Here is a 17754-nt window from a genome sequence, read left to right on the forward strand (position 1 = left end):
TCTTGGTATCTTCATTCTAAAAAGAGGACTGGTGGGTGTGTTGGGCTGAATGATAGCCCCTAAAGGTATCTTCACTCTAATCACTGGAACCTATGAATGTTACCTTACATGGCAAAAGTGCTTTGCAGATATGACTATCGACTTACTCCAATACAACTGGATATTGAAGTAAGGAGACTATCCTGGATTATCTCAGTGGACCCTAAATATAATCACAAATGTCCTTATAAGAGGAGGGACAGGGATAGTTTACTACAGAAGAAGTGCATGTGACACCTGAAGCAGAGAGAAGCAGGGTCAGGGAGACAGAAGATACTATGCCACTGGATTTGAAGGGGAAGAAGGAGCTACCAGCCCAAGGAAAAAGATTTTCCCCTGAAGCCTCCAGAAGAAACCAATCTTGCTGACACCATGATTTTTCCCCCAGAAGACTCATTTCAAATTTGTGGCCTCAGAACTAGAAAACTACATTTTTATTGGTTTAAGCCGCCAAATTTGTCCTAATGTGGTATGGCCTCATCTGAACTTAGTAACATCTACAAAGACCTTATTTACAAATAAGGCCACATAAATAAGTACTGAAGGTTAGACATTGAACATACCTTTTTGAGGGACCCAATTCAACCCACATGCCTGTTAAAAAAAAAAAAAAGAAGTAAATTGGTTTTAAGTTTGGTTTCTGGAAACTTGCCAGAAATTAAGTGATGCTGGAATTGTTATTGCCTCACTCAATTACAACATTCTTGCTGGATTTGGGACTTCAGGAAATCCAGAGGAAAACAGGGAAGGGGGATGGGTGGATATTTAGAGGACAATGAGTTTGTTATGGAGCAGAGAGCATCTTAAAATACATACATGTAGCATAACATTTTCATAAAGGTACAAAACTAAATATACTTTTGCACACACAGATCTAGAATGTGAGTGTGTTTAACCTATATTTGAAGACCCTCTAAAGAAAAGCAGCAAAGTGAGGGGAGGACAGAAGGAGCACATAGTGTGGTGGGTTCACGTGTGTTCATTACTAGCCTACGTTGTTTAAAATCTTTTCTATGTATTAACATGTAATAAAACAGCATATGCATTATGCTTAAATTGTGCCTCTATAACAACTTTTTTTTTTTTTTTAATGGCATGGAGACGGTAGGAAATATACTTTGAGAATGGGACTCATATACTAAGCCAGAAATCAATACTGAAGAGTGGCACCACCTGCTTCATTAAGGTAATTCTTCCAGGTGTAACTTGGAAAAGCTGACAGATGACCCGGCACTGGGTAAATTCACGCTGATTATAGAACTTGTAAAAAGAACTTGTGCTTCCATGAAAATCATGCACCAACAATTCAGAGGACGCACAGAGTCCGCAAAAGCATTCCCAGAACCATCGTTACCACCGTGCTACATCACGCTCCCTGCTAAAATCTTGTTGGAAATGCAGTGCGCGCGAAAAGACGCTCGCCCCATTCCAAAATGACGGCTGCGGCGTCCACAATACACGGACTGCGCAAGTCCGGAAGTTACGCAACCTCATAAGGCAGCGCGCCCTTACCCGTGGGGAGTTTCCGCCATTTTTGAAAATCGGGAAGGTCTGGGGCCAAGTGTAGTTACTGCTGCGATGGCAGCCTTTGCTGTGGAACCCCAGGCGCCCACGTTGGGTGAGTGAAAAACTGCTTTTTCTCGTTGGCGCTGAGATCCACGCTGTAGATCTGGGAGCAAACAAGACTGAAAGCCAGTAGTCATCAGGCTCTTTGCCAGTTTCAGTCGCGGGGACGAGCGCCTAGTTCACCCCAAGTTTCTAGTTGTCCCCTTGCTCAGGGCGTCGCCACACTGCAGCCAGCGAGGCGGCTCCGGGAAGCTTCGGGCTCTGCGTAGGGTGTGGAAATGACTGTCGAGTGGTTACTACGCCGTTTTGTTACCCCCACACGCGGGCCGCGCTCGACCTGCCCATACCTGTGACCCTCCCGGTGCTGGGGACGCGATGCTGGCTTCCCAGACTCGGGGAGGCTTTGGTCGGAAGGAACTGACCGGCGTACACGTGGGTGGGCGGTGCCCTGGAATGTGGTTACAGTTTACCGTTCTTTGGTCACCTGGGCTTTTAGTTCCTGTTTGATTCTTTCCCTGTCCTGGGCCTTGTAAAAGCAATCTGTTATTAATAGAAACTGGAATCGTGCGACATTTAACCCGTTGATTATAGCTATGGAGATACTGGCCTTAACTGGAAGCCCGCAGTTCGTACCATTTTCCCGCCTTTATCTTGGGGAAGAGACTTTGTAGGTCTTTTCCTCTAATCAGTCACGTAATGAATTTTTAAAAAATTTCCCATTGTTAATGGAGAGCCTTGCTGAAAGTGTTGTCGTTGAAAAAAAAAAAAAACGGGATGTTTTGATGAACGGGATGTCGATTTCCTTTTTCTTTGCCGACTCTTGGCACTTGTGGGAACCGTCAACATTTTTAGAGTAGAATATTGTCTGCTATCGTGGAGACGCATTTGAAAATAGGCTACAACATTCTGAGCTTGGAAAAGAGAGCAAGCGCGGTATATATGTTTGTAGAATGAGTGTTTTGGTTTTGTTGTTTTTTAAGGTTTGAAGGATGTTTAGTGCTTGCCATGCATTTTGCAAAATGTGTCTTTTGAGACTGGAATAACTTGAACTGTTGTAGTATTAGTCATAAAAAACTAAATGCATAATGTCAGTGCTGACGCTCTGCTATCTTTAAACTTATGTACAGATGTTGTTCTAGGTATTTATGTTTTGTACTATTTTTAGAGAACAGGAGACCATTTCCAGTTACAAGGTTTTCTACTCAACAAAACATTTTGGAGTGCATAGTTCTTGGGGCTGCAAATATGAATAAACTTGTTCATGTTTATTGCCTGGTTAGAAATCTGACATTTGCTGGTATTAATTGTTCAAGGCCACATACTGCAGGTATTGCAGGGGAAGAATAAATAATTTTTCCAGCTCCTAACGTTGTAATTAAGGGTTACTTCAGCAAACGGTCATAGCTTAGTTAGACCTAGGGCTTATCATTTTAGATGTACAGACCATGAAATAGAATTTAAGACTTGCAGGATCCATTGTTAGTTACAGTTCTCCAAGTGAAATTTAGACTAAGGGGTGGTTAGTAACGGGGATTAAGACCCCTTCCTGGCCTCCTCACTCGGGTGTTTTCTAAGTGTATCAGTATATATATATATATATATATATATATATATATATATATATATATATATCAGAACTTTTCTTGACTTAATTCTTCTTAAAATTGCCCTATATGTTTTTTTTTTCTTTCGGGCGATGGGAGAATGAGGTAGTTGGTGGCACCTAGAACTTTGTATTTACTGCTATAGATTTCTAAAGATCTGTTCAGAATATGCTTTTGTTTAGACTTTCGGTGTTGATGTTCTTTGGAAATGTGTAATAGTAACATAGTAACGTAGCACTTTAAAATAATTACAATGTAGTTACAGTTCTTCACAACTTATTTCATAATTTGCTTTATTTTTTCATGAACTACTTTGCCTTTTTCCTCTTTTATACACGTGCACTGGCATTGTTAACATCTAGGTCTACCATTGTGAGGAAGGATAAATAATTGCATTTGGATAGCAAGAAACAAATTTTTGAGGCTGCTTAGAAATCAAGGAATAGTTAACCATTATAATAAATAATACATCAAATGCTTGACCTTTCTGAGTGACATGAATCCCATTCAGGCTTGTCACACAGTTGAAAACTTAAGTTTTCGTAAGCAAAAATCGCAAACTCTGCTTTTACATTTTAGTCACTTAGTTTTTGCCTAAGATACCCTTAGAATAATAATGATAACTGTTGAGCACTTACTGAATATTAAGTACTGGGTCAAGTGCTGTATTTGCTGTAATTCTAAACAAAGCTCTGTGACTGAGTGTTAAACTGCCGTTTTTGCCAAGAGACTTGAATACAGGTCTCTGACTCCAGGGCCCATGTTTTCCTTACAGTGCTATTTTGCTCTATTAGAGTAGGTTATAGCCTCCTTATCTTCATGGTGGGAATAATAATACCTACCCTCTAAATTGTGAAATTAATTTTGAATTGATGATTGTGAAATATCAGCTCTCTTTACATTGGTTTTATGTTGGGGAGACTTTTGTTGATTATTCCTAACTTTAAAATCATTTTACAGAATGATCCAAAAAATAAACTTTCCAAATTTTTCAATGTTTCTTGGTTGGGATGCTAGTCATTACTACTATTTCATATGTGCTATAATGTGTGCATGATTTTACTTTTATTACAAAAATGATTTACAGTTTCTGTTTGTTGGAAGAAAAAAATGGGACATAGAGCAAGCTAAACCCATTGTGTTTGATTTGCTAAGGGTCTGTGTAAGTAACTAGTGCACCTTGCTCTTGTTTTTGGTGGTTGCATGGAAGAAACTGTCCCAGAAGTGGAAAGAAGTTATTCTGTATGTAGTAAGAATTTTTTAAGATAATCCAAAATTTTTCATTTAAAAATAACTGTTGGGGGGGGGCCTGGGTGGCTCAGTGGGTTAAGCCGCTGCCTTAGGCTCAGGTCATGATCTCAGGGTCCTGGGATCGAGCCCCGCATCAGGCTCTCTGCTCAGCGGCGAGCCTGCTTCCCTCTCTCTCTCTCTGCCTGCCTCTCTGTCTACTTGTGATCTCTCTCTGTCAAATAAATAAATAAAATCTTTAAAAAAAAAATAACTGTTGGGGCGCCTGGGTGGCTCAGTGGGTTAAAGCCTCTGCCTTCGGCTCAGGTCATGATCCCAGGGTCCTGGGATCGAGCCCCACATCGGGCTCTCTGCTCCGCGGGGAGCCTGCTTCCTCCTCTCTCTCTGCCTGCCTCTCTGCCTAGTTGTGATTTCTCTCTGTCAAATAAAATATTAAAAAATAAAAAAAATAACTTGATTCTTAAACCTGTGAAATTATGTAAACAAGAAAAACTGACAAATTAATATTGTTAATAAAAATACTTTTACATTTTTATAGAAATAATTTTTATTGGTTTTTAAAATAATAAATCCAGCTATGGTTCTGTAATATGTAAGGTTTGATTAAATTCTCAAAATTATTTATGCTAGATTCTTGCATCTTTTTGTTAGGTAATGTAACTTTAACGTCCTTTGTTTTATTTTTTGCTTCATTTAGGATCTGAACCAATGATGCTAGGTTCACCAACATCTCCAAAGCCAGGGGTTAATGCCCAGTTCTTACCTGGATTTTTAATGGGGGATTTGCCAGCTCCAGTAACTCCGCAACCTCGATCAATCAGTGGCCCTTCAGTAGGAGTAATGGAAATGAGATCACCTTTACTTGCAGGTAGGTAAATTGCTTAAAATAATTTTATAGTACTATTAATACATGTGTTAGAATTTTAAAAAGAGTAATGATACAACATTCAACCTTATTAACACATTTATTAATTAAAAAGATTAAACAATGCCTCTATTTTAAATTTTTAGATTGTTGGATTAGAGGTATATGTAGTATAATCTACTGTAATTCCAGGAACCACTCATTAAAACTCTGTGTATTACATTTCATCCAATTTAAGATGCCCTTGATTGTAAAACTCACTATTATTTAAAGTACCATTAAGAAAAGCACCAAATATGATACAATGCCAAGATACCATTTTTTGTAAATTATCCATATCAAAGATGTTAAAGTGTAGAGGGCTGGGGAAGAAATATGGTCATTTAACTTTAACTGAATAATTTAATGCATTTAAATGATTTATCTTAAATATGATAGCAAATATTTTGTCAAAAGAACTGTAATTTATTTTTTGTATTGAAGGATAATCAGCATATTAGTTTGCTGTATTAGTTTCAGGGTACAATATATTGACTTGACAGTTCTGCGTATTAGTGCTCACAGCAAGGGTAGTCACCATCTGTCCACCATACAACGTTATTACAATATTATTGACTATATTCCCTATGCCGTATTTTTCATCTCTGTGGCTTGCTTATTTTATAACTGGAAGTTTGTTCCTCTTAATCCTTTTTATTTTGCCCATCCTCTCACTCACCTCCCCTCCGGCAGCCACCAGTTCTTTGTATTCAGAGTCTGGTTTGTTTTATTTGTTTGGTTGTTTTATTTTAGCTTCCATGTATATGTGAAATCATGGTATTTCTCTTTCTCTAACTTATTTCACTTAGCACAGGACCCTCTAGGACCTTGATAGATAAATGGATAAAGAAGATGTGGTATATGTACACAATGGAATATTACTCAGCTATAAAAAAAATGAGACATTGCCATTTGTGACAATAGGAAGTATAATTTGAAATTTGTAGATATGAATTCTCACCTTATTTAGTTAAAGGATTTACTCTACAAGCTATGGGGAAGTTTTTTACACAGAATTTGCAATTATTAGCACAAAATATTATTACCTAAATGCAGCATGTATCTTACATAACTCCTTTAGCAAAGAAAGAATTTAAAAGATAACTAAGTTTTGACTATGAGTAGTGAGAATTAGCTACAAAAATGGTTGAATTCCAAATGTGAGCCAAGATCCTTTTAATGATGTTTAAATGGATGTCTTACTTTGATTGTCCTTAAGGTATTGTGTGATTTAAAGTGGTTTATTATTATTTTAAGATTGATCAGGGATAATATAAATTATATTTGAAGTAACTGACAACCTTATTCTGGGTAGGTTTTGGTTTTCTATACAGTTGGCCTTCAAACAATGCAGGGGTTAGGAAAACTGACCCCCTGAACACTTGAAAATTCTCACATAATTTTGACTCCTCCAAAAACTTAACTACTAATAGCCTACTATTGGCTGGAAGCCTTACCGATAACATAAATAGCTGATTAACACATATTTTGTGTGTTATATGTATTATAAACTATTCATACAATAAAGTAAGCTAAAGAAAAGGGTATTAGGAAAATCATAAGAAAGATGAGGTGCCTGTGTGGCTCAGTCAGTTGGTTGTCTGACTCTTGATTTTCGCCCAGGTCATGATCTCACAGTTCTGGAATTAAGCCCCTTGTTGGGCTGTATGCTTAGTGGGGAGTCTGCTTGAGGATTCTCTCTCCCTCTCTGTCTGCCCCTCCCCCATGCTTACACACTTTTTTTCCTTTCTATCTCCAAAATAAATAAGTCTTTAAAAAAAAAAATAAGAGAAAATACATTTGCAGTACTATACTGTAAAAAATCTGTGTATAGGTAGACCTGTACAGTTCAAACTTATGTTATTCAAGGGCCAAATGTATATTTTAAATGTATTGTGGGGGTACCTGGGTGGCTTAGTTGGCTAAGCATCTGCCTTCGGCTCAAGTTATGATTCCAGTGTTCTGGAATCAAGCCCTGCATTGGGCTTCTTGCTCAGTAGGAAGCCTGCTTCTCCCTCCCACTCTCCTGCATTATATTTGTTCAAGTGTATACAAGCTGGAACTGTTTACCTACTTTCAAGTGAGAAATAAGATCAAATTTTATGTTGAAATGTTAAGGATTTTTTAGAGTAAGCGAAAGCTACATGTATTTACTAAAAACTAAGATTTTTCTTTTTCTGAAACCTTTTATTCATGTGCAGTTTTTCAGTCACTAGCATTGGCATAATTGGGACCTTGTTAGAAATTCATAATCTCAGGCTGCACTTCACATGTTTTGAATCAGAATCTGAATTTTAATAGGATTTCCAGGTGATTCTAAGTGTATTAAAGTTTGAGAAGCCTTATGAAACAAGAGGTCAAGTCAGTATTTTAAAAATATAAATGAAAAAGAATCTTACCAGAAAGGTGGAAGGTTTTTTCTCACTTGAGGTTTTTGTTTGTTTGTTTGTTTGTTTTGTACATTGTAGGTGGGTCACCACCACAACCAGTTGTACCAGCTCATAAAGATAAAAGTGGAGCTCCACCAGTTAGAAGTATCTATGATGATATTTCCAGCCCAGGACTTGGATCAACACCTTTAACTTCAAGAAGACAGGTGACAAACATAACCCTGTTTATGATCCATAATAATTTTCATGTTTTTATGTGGATGCACGGTGAGGACCAGTAACTTAAAATGTTTTTCTGAGGTCTGCTTTAGTGTAACTGTGTGACAAAGAATAAGCATTAAGGACATTTATCATGGAATCTACTTAAATTGTGTTTATCGTGAAATATACTTAAAAATACAATGGAACACCAGATTATTTTCTCATATCAGTAATTCTATAGCTTATAGGTTCTGATCTTATTATTTTAGTTGATCCTTAAGGTGAATTTGTGAAGTAGCTGTTAATGAGCTTCATTTTTTCATTGAGGAAACTAGGACACAGAAAGCTTAAGTAATTTGTCAACTACTCTAGTGGAGCCAGGCTTTAAACCCAGGCAGTCTTCAGTCTAGAGCCAGTGTTGGAACAGCCATGCTGTGCTAACATACTGTGATTAACTCTTGATTGTTAGTTGAAGTATGGATTTTTCTTTTACATATGAATTTTAGTGGCATATGTAGTCTCAAGTTTTCTGTCACTATTGTGCTTAGCAGGACTTAAAACAGTGTGTCAGTTAAACTGATTAAGTTGTTTGAATAAAGACATTTCTACTATTTGGTTTGAAGAAATGTTTTGTCTTTCCCTAAACCAAATATAGCATAGTTACTGGAAAGTTTAAGAATGGTAGGAAACATCTTTCAGTACATTTTGACTATTTATAGGCTTGCTGTGCCTAGCATACTAGCCCTACTTGTTAAGCAAAGCAAAATTAATTCATTGTGTTAAACATATTACCTTCTCTTTACAACACTTTTAAAACTGCTCTGCTGTCCCAACACAGTAGCCACTGGCCAAGTGTGGCTATTGACACTTAAAATGTGGCCAGTCCTGTACTTAATTGAGATATACTTAAGTGTAAAATACACACCATTTTGAAGACTTAGAAAGAATGAACTGCTTCACTTACCTTTTAATGTTAATTTCATATTGAAAGTGATGATAATTTGGATGTACTAGATTAAATAAACTGTACTTGTTTTTACTTACTTAATGTGTACTCTAAAATTTAAAATTACTTATATTGCCTGTGTTATATTTGGGCAGTGGTATTCTAACTAAATCAGAATATTCTGGCCTGGGATAGTTTTCTAAAGGTTGACAAGTAAATCTGATGTTTAGTTTGATAAGAGAACCACTGGCTTATAAATTCATTTTGGTTTTCATTACTTCTTTGATGATCAATGAAAACAAAGGTAGTTTACAGTTATTGCTATGTTCAAAATATTTAAAAGCCTGTGCCATAATTTGTAGAGAATGTTTTTGACTTAAAGGTTGGTAAGAATATTATTATTAAAGCCCACATTAGTTTTGCCCCCCTGAGGCTTTGCTCAGCCTCTTTCTAATCATGAAATAAACTGGCATTAAGAATTTAACAATAATATAGTTTGTATCTCTTAACATTATTTCAGCATTTGGTTCTGGTTGTTAGATAATAGCCAGATTTTAGATTTCCTTAATTTAGTCAGTTTTCTACAAAAGAATCTGTATTTGTATATTTACTTCTAGAGAAAGAGCCTCTTCTTAGTCTTGATTAGATATTCTTGTCTTTGTTTATAGAAGGACTTTTAATTGTTTAATCTTTAATTTTCTCACCTTCAGAGGAATTAGTATTAATAGTTTTCCTGCTTTGTTACTTTCTACTAGTAGAGACAGAGATAGTATATGGACTGATTTGAATCTATATTATTTCATGGTTTCTAAATGTCTTTAAAAATAAGATTCTGCCATCTTTCTATTTTTCTGTGTAAGCTTGATTTGAAGAATCACCATGCTCTCAGTTATTTCAAATACTATACCTTAGGAACTAAAAGCAAATAGCAAAGTTACTTTCTACTAAAAATAGTCTCTTTATCTGATGTAACTTATTTTAAACAAAGAATGTGCTAAAGGGTCTAGCATATTTTAGATTAATACTGGTCAACTTAAAAAGGAAAAAAGTTGGAGTACTCTTAGATTGTGAACTAATTAGAGGCATCCATAGTACTTGATAGACATGCAGCTGTCTGTTGAATGAGACCTTTCAGCAATTACTGTGTTATGGTTATGTTTAGAACTTTGTGCTTTTACTTTAACACTTCATTCTATTTTCATGTAGCCAAACATTTCAGTAATGCAGAGTCCTCTTGCTGGAGTTATGACAACTACTCCTACCCCTGGAACAGGTAAATAATGCTGTTTAACATCAAAGACTCTTCTCTCCTCTTTGAGATAAAAGAAGACTTTGTTGATAATTGCCAAAATTTTTTCTTTTATATTTCAAGCTAGGAGACTTTCTCAAATGTTAAACTTCATTCAGAGAGGAAATACTTTGTATATTGGGATTTTTTTCTTTTTCTGAATTTATAGGTAGGGTGTGATATTCTCAAAATATTAAGAGAGTTTTTAGAAAAGGACTTTTTTTTAAGACTTTTATTTATTTAGAGAGAGTGCACACAGAGTAGGGGAAGAAACAGTGGGAGAGGGAGAGAGAGAATCTCAAGCAGACTCCATGCATGGGACCTATTGTGGAGCTCGATTCCATGACCCTGAGATCATGACCTGAGCTGAAATCAAGAGTCAGCCACCCAGGTGTCCCCCCACCCCAAATACATACTTAATAGTGTCTCCTGAATTACTAAAAACTATAATTTAGAAAAAGAGATGTTGCAGTTGGGAAGAAAAGGAATACAGAGACTGAGGAATAAAAAGGTGTTTTGAAAGCTGTTAATGCATACCTCTAAATCTAAATGTTATTAACTCCAAACAGCCACTGATTATATGTAGCTTTTTTTAAGATTAATGATATTTTATCACCATCAACATCATTAACACACCCTTCTTACATATTCATATAATCTGTCAAATATTCACTCAGCAAATACATGAATACATACATTCATGGGACCAGAAAAACTGAACAAAATAGATAACCCTTGCCTTTGGAGCTTGCATTTATTTAGATAATTTACATTTATAGATAAAATGAATTGTAAAGTTTGTAGAAGGTGATGCATTTTATGGGGGAAAATTAAGCAGGAAAAGGGGTGTCAGAGCTTATAGATTTAAATAAGGTAGTATATTAGTTTTGCTGCCATAACAAATTATTACAAACTTAAAAGTGACTTAAACAATAGTTGTAGAGGTGAGAAGTCTGAAATGGGTCTCAGTGGGCTGAAATCAAGGCATTGGCAGAGCTGTATTTAGTTTATGGAGACTCTGGGGGACAATCTGTTCTTTTTTGCCTTTTCCGTCTTCTAGAGGTTACCCATATTATTTCTTTGCTTATGATTCCCTTCCTCTTCAAAGCTAGCAAAACTTTCCAATCTCTGGTCATTCCTCTGCTCTCACCTTTTTTTTTTTTTTCTTTTTTTTTTTTAAAGATTTATTTATTTATTTACTTGACAGAGATCACAAGTAGGCAGAGAGGCAGGGAGAGAGGAGGAAGCAGGCTTGCCCCTGAACAGAGAGCCCGATGTGGGGCTCGATCCTAGGACCCTGAGATCATGACCTGAGCCAAAGGCAGAGGCTTTAAACCACTGAGCCACCCAGGTGCCCTCTCTCACCCTTCATTTAAATACCTTTATGAGTACATTGGACCCTTCTGGATAATCCAGGATAATCTTATTTTAAGGTCAGCTAATTAGCAGCCTTAATTCCATCTGCAGTCTTAATTCTCCTTTGCCTGTGTAACATTGCTTATTCCCAGGTTCCAGGAATAAGAACAGGGACATCTTTGGAGGCTATTACTCTGCTTCCTGTTGAAAGGTAGAGGAAAAGTAACATTTGCTCAGAAACCTGAACTAAGTAAGGGAGGTAGGGACAATGTTCTAGAAAGAGGAGATAGCAAGTGTAAAGGCACTGAGGTGGGAGTGTGTCTGGGGTGTTCAAGGAGGCTAGTGTGAACTGGAGAGAGTGAAGGGTTGAATAGTAGGAAATGAGATCAGGAAGATAATGGGGGACCCATAGTACAGGGCCTTGTATGTCATGTATCAACTGAACTTTATCCAGAAAAGGTAGAAAACAAATAGGATGAAACTGCTGCTGTGGTGATTACAGACTTTGGGGTGAAGGGCAGGGTAGAAGCAAGGAGACCAGGTAAGAGGCTATTACTGCATTACTCCAAATGAGGGACAAAGCAAGGTGGGAAAGGAGAAAAAAGAACAACAGCAAAGATGGAACAGAAGAAACAATAGCAAGACAGTAAATTAAAATGAACCAAATCTACAGTTGTTAAAAAGCAAAATGTACTGAACATTCCAGCAAAAGGGAAATGTCATCAGAATGGATAACAAAAGCAATATCCAATGACAAGTTAGATCTTTTTATCTTCTAGGTTCAGGTTGTTTCTAGCAGTCTAAATCTTCATTGGTGGCAGTGTCCTTATAGTCACTTGTAGGTAGATTTCTACTATCAGTTTGATTAAAGCTGTTTAGGCTTTTTCTGTTAAGTACCTCAGATTTCTTCTAGGATCCACCCACTGACTGGTTTCAAAGCCACTTCCATGTTTTTAGGCATTTGTTATAGCAACACCCCCCCTTGTATCAGAATCTATGTTTTAATTTGCTGCTTTAACAAATTATGGATTTAGTAGCTTAAAGCAATACAAACTTACTATTTTTTTAAGATTTATTTTTAAGTAATCTCTATACCCCACGTGGGTCTCAAACTTAAAACTGTGACATCAAGAGTCTCGTGCTCTCCCAACTGAGCCACCCAGGTGCTCCTCTCCCCCTCCTTTTTTAAGTTTTTAAAACAATACAAATTTATTATCTTATGGTTTCTATAAGTCAGATGTCTGAGCACAGATTGTTTCTTTGCTTTAGAACTCAGGTGTCAGCAGAACTGTGTTCTCTTCTTGAGGTTCTGGGGATGAATGTACTTCCATGCTCATTCAGGTTGTTGGCTGAATTTACTTCCATGTGAAAGTAGGACTGAGGTCCCTTTTTTTTTTTTTCATAGCTGTTGCTGTTGCTTGGAGGTATTTCTCAGCTTCTAGAGTCTGCCATTATTCTTTGGCCTGTGGCTCCCTTTCCATCTTCAAAGATAGCTGTGGCAGATCAAGATCGTTTTTATACTTCAGTCTCTCTGACCTCACTCTTAGGTTGTATCTCTAACTTTTCTGTCATCGGCTTCTATTAAGGGTTCTTTTGATTACACTGGGCCCACTGGAATAGTCCAGGGTAATTCCTTATTTTAAGATCTAACTAATTAATAACCTTCATTCTATCTACAAGGTCCCTTCTTGGTAGTACCTGAATTAGTGTTTGAATTACCAGTGGAACCAGGGGACAGAAACTTTGAGGGGATATCTTTAGATTTCTGTCTGCCACCTATATCATAGTGAAAATCTAGGTTTGTTACGTCAGTTTCAGTTACATATGTGAGGTGGAATGTTCTGGGGAATTAGTCCAGGTTTTAACAGTTGTAATCTGGTCATACAAATAGGTAGATGACAGTGCTGTTACCTGACTACTTGCTGCAGTAGTGACTACTCAGTTATTTAACTGATTCAATAAATGATCCCAGGGACATTGAAAATGCAAAAACATATAATGTTAAGTAATGTATGTTATGCTTTAAAGGATCTCTTTGTTGTTTGAAGAGCATACATTATAATGTCAAGTGGAAGAGGACATGATCAAAGTTAATTAAGCATCCTTTTGTTATCTTATTTTTTCTAATAGTGTAACTTGTATGAGAGTCTTATATTTTTAGAAATTATATGTGAAAATGAAAGAACCATGGTAGGAAAATATATGTATTATAAATTGGCCACTGGGAGCCACTGCTGCTTCTACTTTGAGGTTGAAGAGTTTATAGAAAGTCTTAAGGGGCGTAAGTGAAAAAGAATATTTTTTGAAAAAATATGATGGGCATGAGACTCTGTCATACATTGTCAGTAGTAAGCAAGAATTGGGAAAAGTTAAGAAAATTGAAGGGAAAACATAGATTTTTTAGAGGTTTTTTTTTTTTTTATAAGCTCCTATAGTGTTAACCAAATGAAAATTTCTTTTTTTTTAATTTATTTTTTAAAGATTTTTATTTATTTATTTGTCAGAGAGAGGGAGAGCAAGAGATCGAGGACAGACAGGCAGGAGGGAGAAGCAGGCTCCCTGCCGAGCAAGGAGCCCGATGTGGGACTCGATCCCAGGATGCCGGGATCATGACCTGAGCCGAAGGCAGCTGCTTAACCAACTGAGCCACCCAGGCGTCCCCAAATGAAAATTTCTTATATAATTTGTAAATCTTAACTTTCTGAGATTGGCAGCTTTTATAAAGAGATGTCATGGGATTTAATGATGTGACTTATTTTATGCTTAGGTGTTTGTCCAGTAAGGAGTTTGTTTTAATTTTGTAGCTGATGTTAAAATCTTTTTAAAAATCTTACATCTGTTGTAGGGAAATTTTGGTCATATGACAGAGTGGTAACTCTAGATTAGAGAATTTCAAAAACTCTTCAACAATGGCCTGTTATTGCCAGAATACGTTTGCCCTATTTCCCCTTCCTCACCCCTAAGTTTTCTTCTGCTACTATTTAAGTATTCCTCTGCTTTTTACACTCTTTTAAATTTTTCTTAAATTTTTTTGAGAAGTTCTTTCCTGTATTTATCAGTTGTCTTCTCAGATGGTATACCAATTTTATCTACTGAATTAGAGTCCTTATTTTAGCACATTGTTAACAGATTAAGTGTGATATTCAGATGATAGCACTTTCTGACTGGTTTTGTTGATGCTAGGAGCTCAGAGTTCTGCTAGTGTTCTCAGAAAGGAAGGAAGAGAACTAATTTATCTGTGAGGGACCTTTTCACGGCACTTCTTTTTCTGATCTGGGTTGGAGACTCATTGTATGTGCTCCTGTACAGCTCCTCTGCTTAGCTCCTGTCTTTCTGCATTACTGGATTATGAACTCCTTTAGGACAGAGATTCCTTCTATTTTTTTCATTATGTATACATCACAGAGCTGGTTATAAAGGGACCTCAGTAAGTATTTGTTAACTGAATAGATTGATGAATGTAGGTTGTAGTCAGTGGTGGCTGCAAAATGAAATGTCCATGTCCTAATCCCCAGAACCTCTGTGGTTAAAACAAATGGTTAAAGTCTTGAGAGGAGGAACTCCCAAGGAAAGCTAGGGAGTTAAGGAGAGAGAAGAGTGGGGAAAATGTAATCCTGGTAATTTCCTAGGTAGGCCCTAAATCCATTTACTAGTGTCCTGAACAGGAGAGAGATTTGATGCAGACCTGAGAGACAGAGAATAAGGTAATGTGAAAATGGCAAAGGTAAGGGTGTTGTCCGAACAAGCCAGTGAACAACAAACATGCCAGCAGTAGTAACCAGAAGCTAGGAGAGGCAAGCAGTGGGTTTTCTCTAAATGCCTTTGGCATACATTTGACCCTGCTGAAAATTTGTTCTATCTTGGACTCTGGCCTCCAGAACTGTGGGAGAATAAATTTCTGTTGTTTTAAGTCACTCAGTATGTGGTAATTTGTTATAGGAGACACAGGAAACCAATATATATGTATATAATGTTTGGAGGCAGTGACATCCCAATACCAAAAGGAGGATTGGAATATCTATGTGCACCTTGGCTTGGCATAGTTTTTAAAAACATAATTAGGGGCGACTGGGTGGTTCAGTCAGTTAAGCGTCTGCCTTCGGCTCAGGTCATGATCCCACAGTCCTGGGGTCAAGCCCCACATCAGGCTCCCTGCTTAGCGGGGAGCCTGTTTCTCCCTCTCCCTCTGTTGTTCTCTCTGCTGTTCTCACTCTCTCTCTCTGTCAAATAAATAAAAACATAAAAATCGTAAAATATATATATATATGTATATAATTAGAATAAACAGTACTCTTATTCCAGAGTGCATTAATTTCAGATGCTACTGAAACAAATATTCAGATTTTTGGCTTAAAACAACTCAAATTTATTATACTAAAATTCTGGAGGTCAGAAGTTCAAAAATGTTTTTTCAGTGTGCTAACATCAGGGCATTCGTATTTTTTTTAAGATTTCATTTATTTATTTTCAAGAGAGAGAGAATGAGAAGGGGGAGGGTCAGAGGGAGAAGCAGAGCAGAGCAGGAAGTGGAATATGGGACTAGATCCTGGGACTCCAGGATCATGACCTGAGCCAAGGCAGTTGCTTAACCAGCTGAGGCACCCAGGCGCCCTGGTAGGTTCTTTTTCTTTCCTGTATTCTTTTCTGGAGGTTCTTGGGGTGAATCTCTTTTCTCTTTTCCAGCTCCTAGAGTTGTCCATATTTTTTGGGTCAGAGTTCCCTACCATTTTTGAAGCCTATACTAGCCAGTTGGACCTTTTTTATAACACTCTTTTGGATATCACTCTGGATCTACTAGGTTAATCTAGGATCATCTTCTCATTTAAGATCAGATGATAAGCAGTCTTTTTTTTTTAATTTTTAATTTTTTTATTAACATACAATGTATTATTAGCCCTAGGGGTACAGGTCTGTGAATTGCCAGAGCAGTCTTATTTTTTTTTTTAAAGATTTTATTTATTTATTTGACAGACAGCACAAGTAGGCAGAGAGGCAGGCAGAGAGAGAGAGAGAGGAGGAAGCAGGCTCCCCGCTGAGCAGAGAGCCCGATGTGGGGCTCAATTCCAGGACCCTGGGATCATGACCTAAGCCGAAGGCAGAGGCTTTAACCCACTGAGCCACCCGGCGCCCCGGCCAGAGCAGTCTTAATGCTATCTACATCCCTTATTTCTTTTTACCATGTAATGTAATGTACTCAGTTTCTGGATATTAGGATGTGAGCATCTCTGGGAGACTGTTTTCGGCTTACCATATTGACTTTTTAAAAATTAGTCACCAAAATTTATTTACTTTCATGCCAGGCTGACCATAGTACTATTGGGTGGCATTTAGTTGTGGTGCAGATGATATTTTATATTTTAGTCAAAACAATTTAAAAGCAAATAGTTTTTAAAAATTAAACAGTACTTACATACTTACAATAAGGTGCAGCGTTCTTTATTCCTCCAGAACCGATCAGTCCAGATCTTTGAGCTATTCTTTAGGAATTTACCTCCATTTATCTAAATGAGATGTTGTATTAGTTTCCTATTGGTACTGAAACAAATTACCACTAATTTAGTGGCTTAAAATAACTCGGATTTATTCTCTTTCAGTTCCAGAAGTCAGAAATCCAGAATCACTGGCTAAAGTCAAAGTGTTGATAGGACCAGTTTCTTCCAGAGGTTCTGGGGAGAATTCATTTTTTTTTCCTCCTTCCAGCTTCTAGCAGTTACCTGTATTCTTTGGTTTGTGGCACCTTTTATCTTCAAGTGTATCTCTCCAGTCTCTGTTTCCATCATCACATCACCTCTCTATAGTTAAAATCTCTCTCCCTTTCCTTTAGTAAGGGCACTAGTGGATATATTGGGGGCCCAAGTCATCTAAATGATCTTGGATAATCTTCCCATTTCAAAATTGTTAATCACATCTTCACAGTCCCTTTTGCCATATAAGGTAAATATTCACAGGTTCCAAGTATTAGGATGTAGTCATGTTGGAGGTCCATTACTCAGTCAACCATGTATGATTATGTTGCTAATTGATTTTCAGTTTCCAGTATTGGTATATTTATTTTAAGGTAATTGGAGGTAATCTATCTTCTTTCCCACACATTACTGAACATAATTATATCAGACTTTATTCCTTTGTCAGTGTTTGTGACTTATTATATAAAGACTTTTATGCTGAATCAAATAGTATAATTTATTCTCTCTAAAATTTTTATTTCTCTT

General features: G+C 37.0%; 1 protein-coding gene across 4 annotated transcripts in view; it reads left to right on the top strand.

Moving 5' to 3' along the window:
• The first annotated feature begins 1546 nt into the window (after positions 1–1546).
• Positions 1547–17754, top strand: part of NUP35 (nucleoporin 35) — a 36815-nt gene continuing 20607 nt past the window's right edge. For all 4 annotated transcript variants that reach the window (XM_046018022.1, XM_046018020.1, XM_046018021.1 and 1 more), the window contains exons 1-4: positions 1547–1657; positions 5155–5325; positions 7830–7957; positions 10105–10171. In XM_046018022.1, coding sequence (XP_045873978.1) covers positions 1618–1657; positions 5155–5325; positions 7830–7957; positions 10105–10171 — 406 coding nt within the window. In that variant the 5' untranslated portion in view covers positions 1547–1617. The remainder of the gene's footprint in view (positions 1658–5154; positions 5326–7829; positions 7958–10104; positions 10172–17754) is intronic.

Source organism: Meles meles, chromosome 9 (genome assembly GCF_922984935.1).
Source record: "Meles meles chromosome 9, mMelMel3.1 paternal haplotype, whole genome shotgun sequence".
Taxonomy (NCBI): domain Eukaryota; kingdom Metazoa; phylum Chordata; class Mammalia; order Carnivora; family Mustelidae; genus Meles; species Meles meles.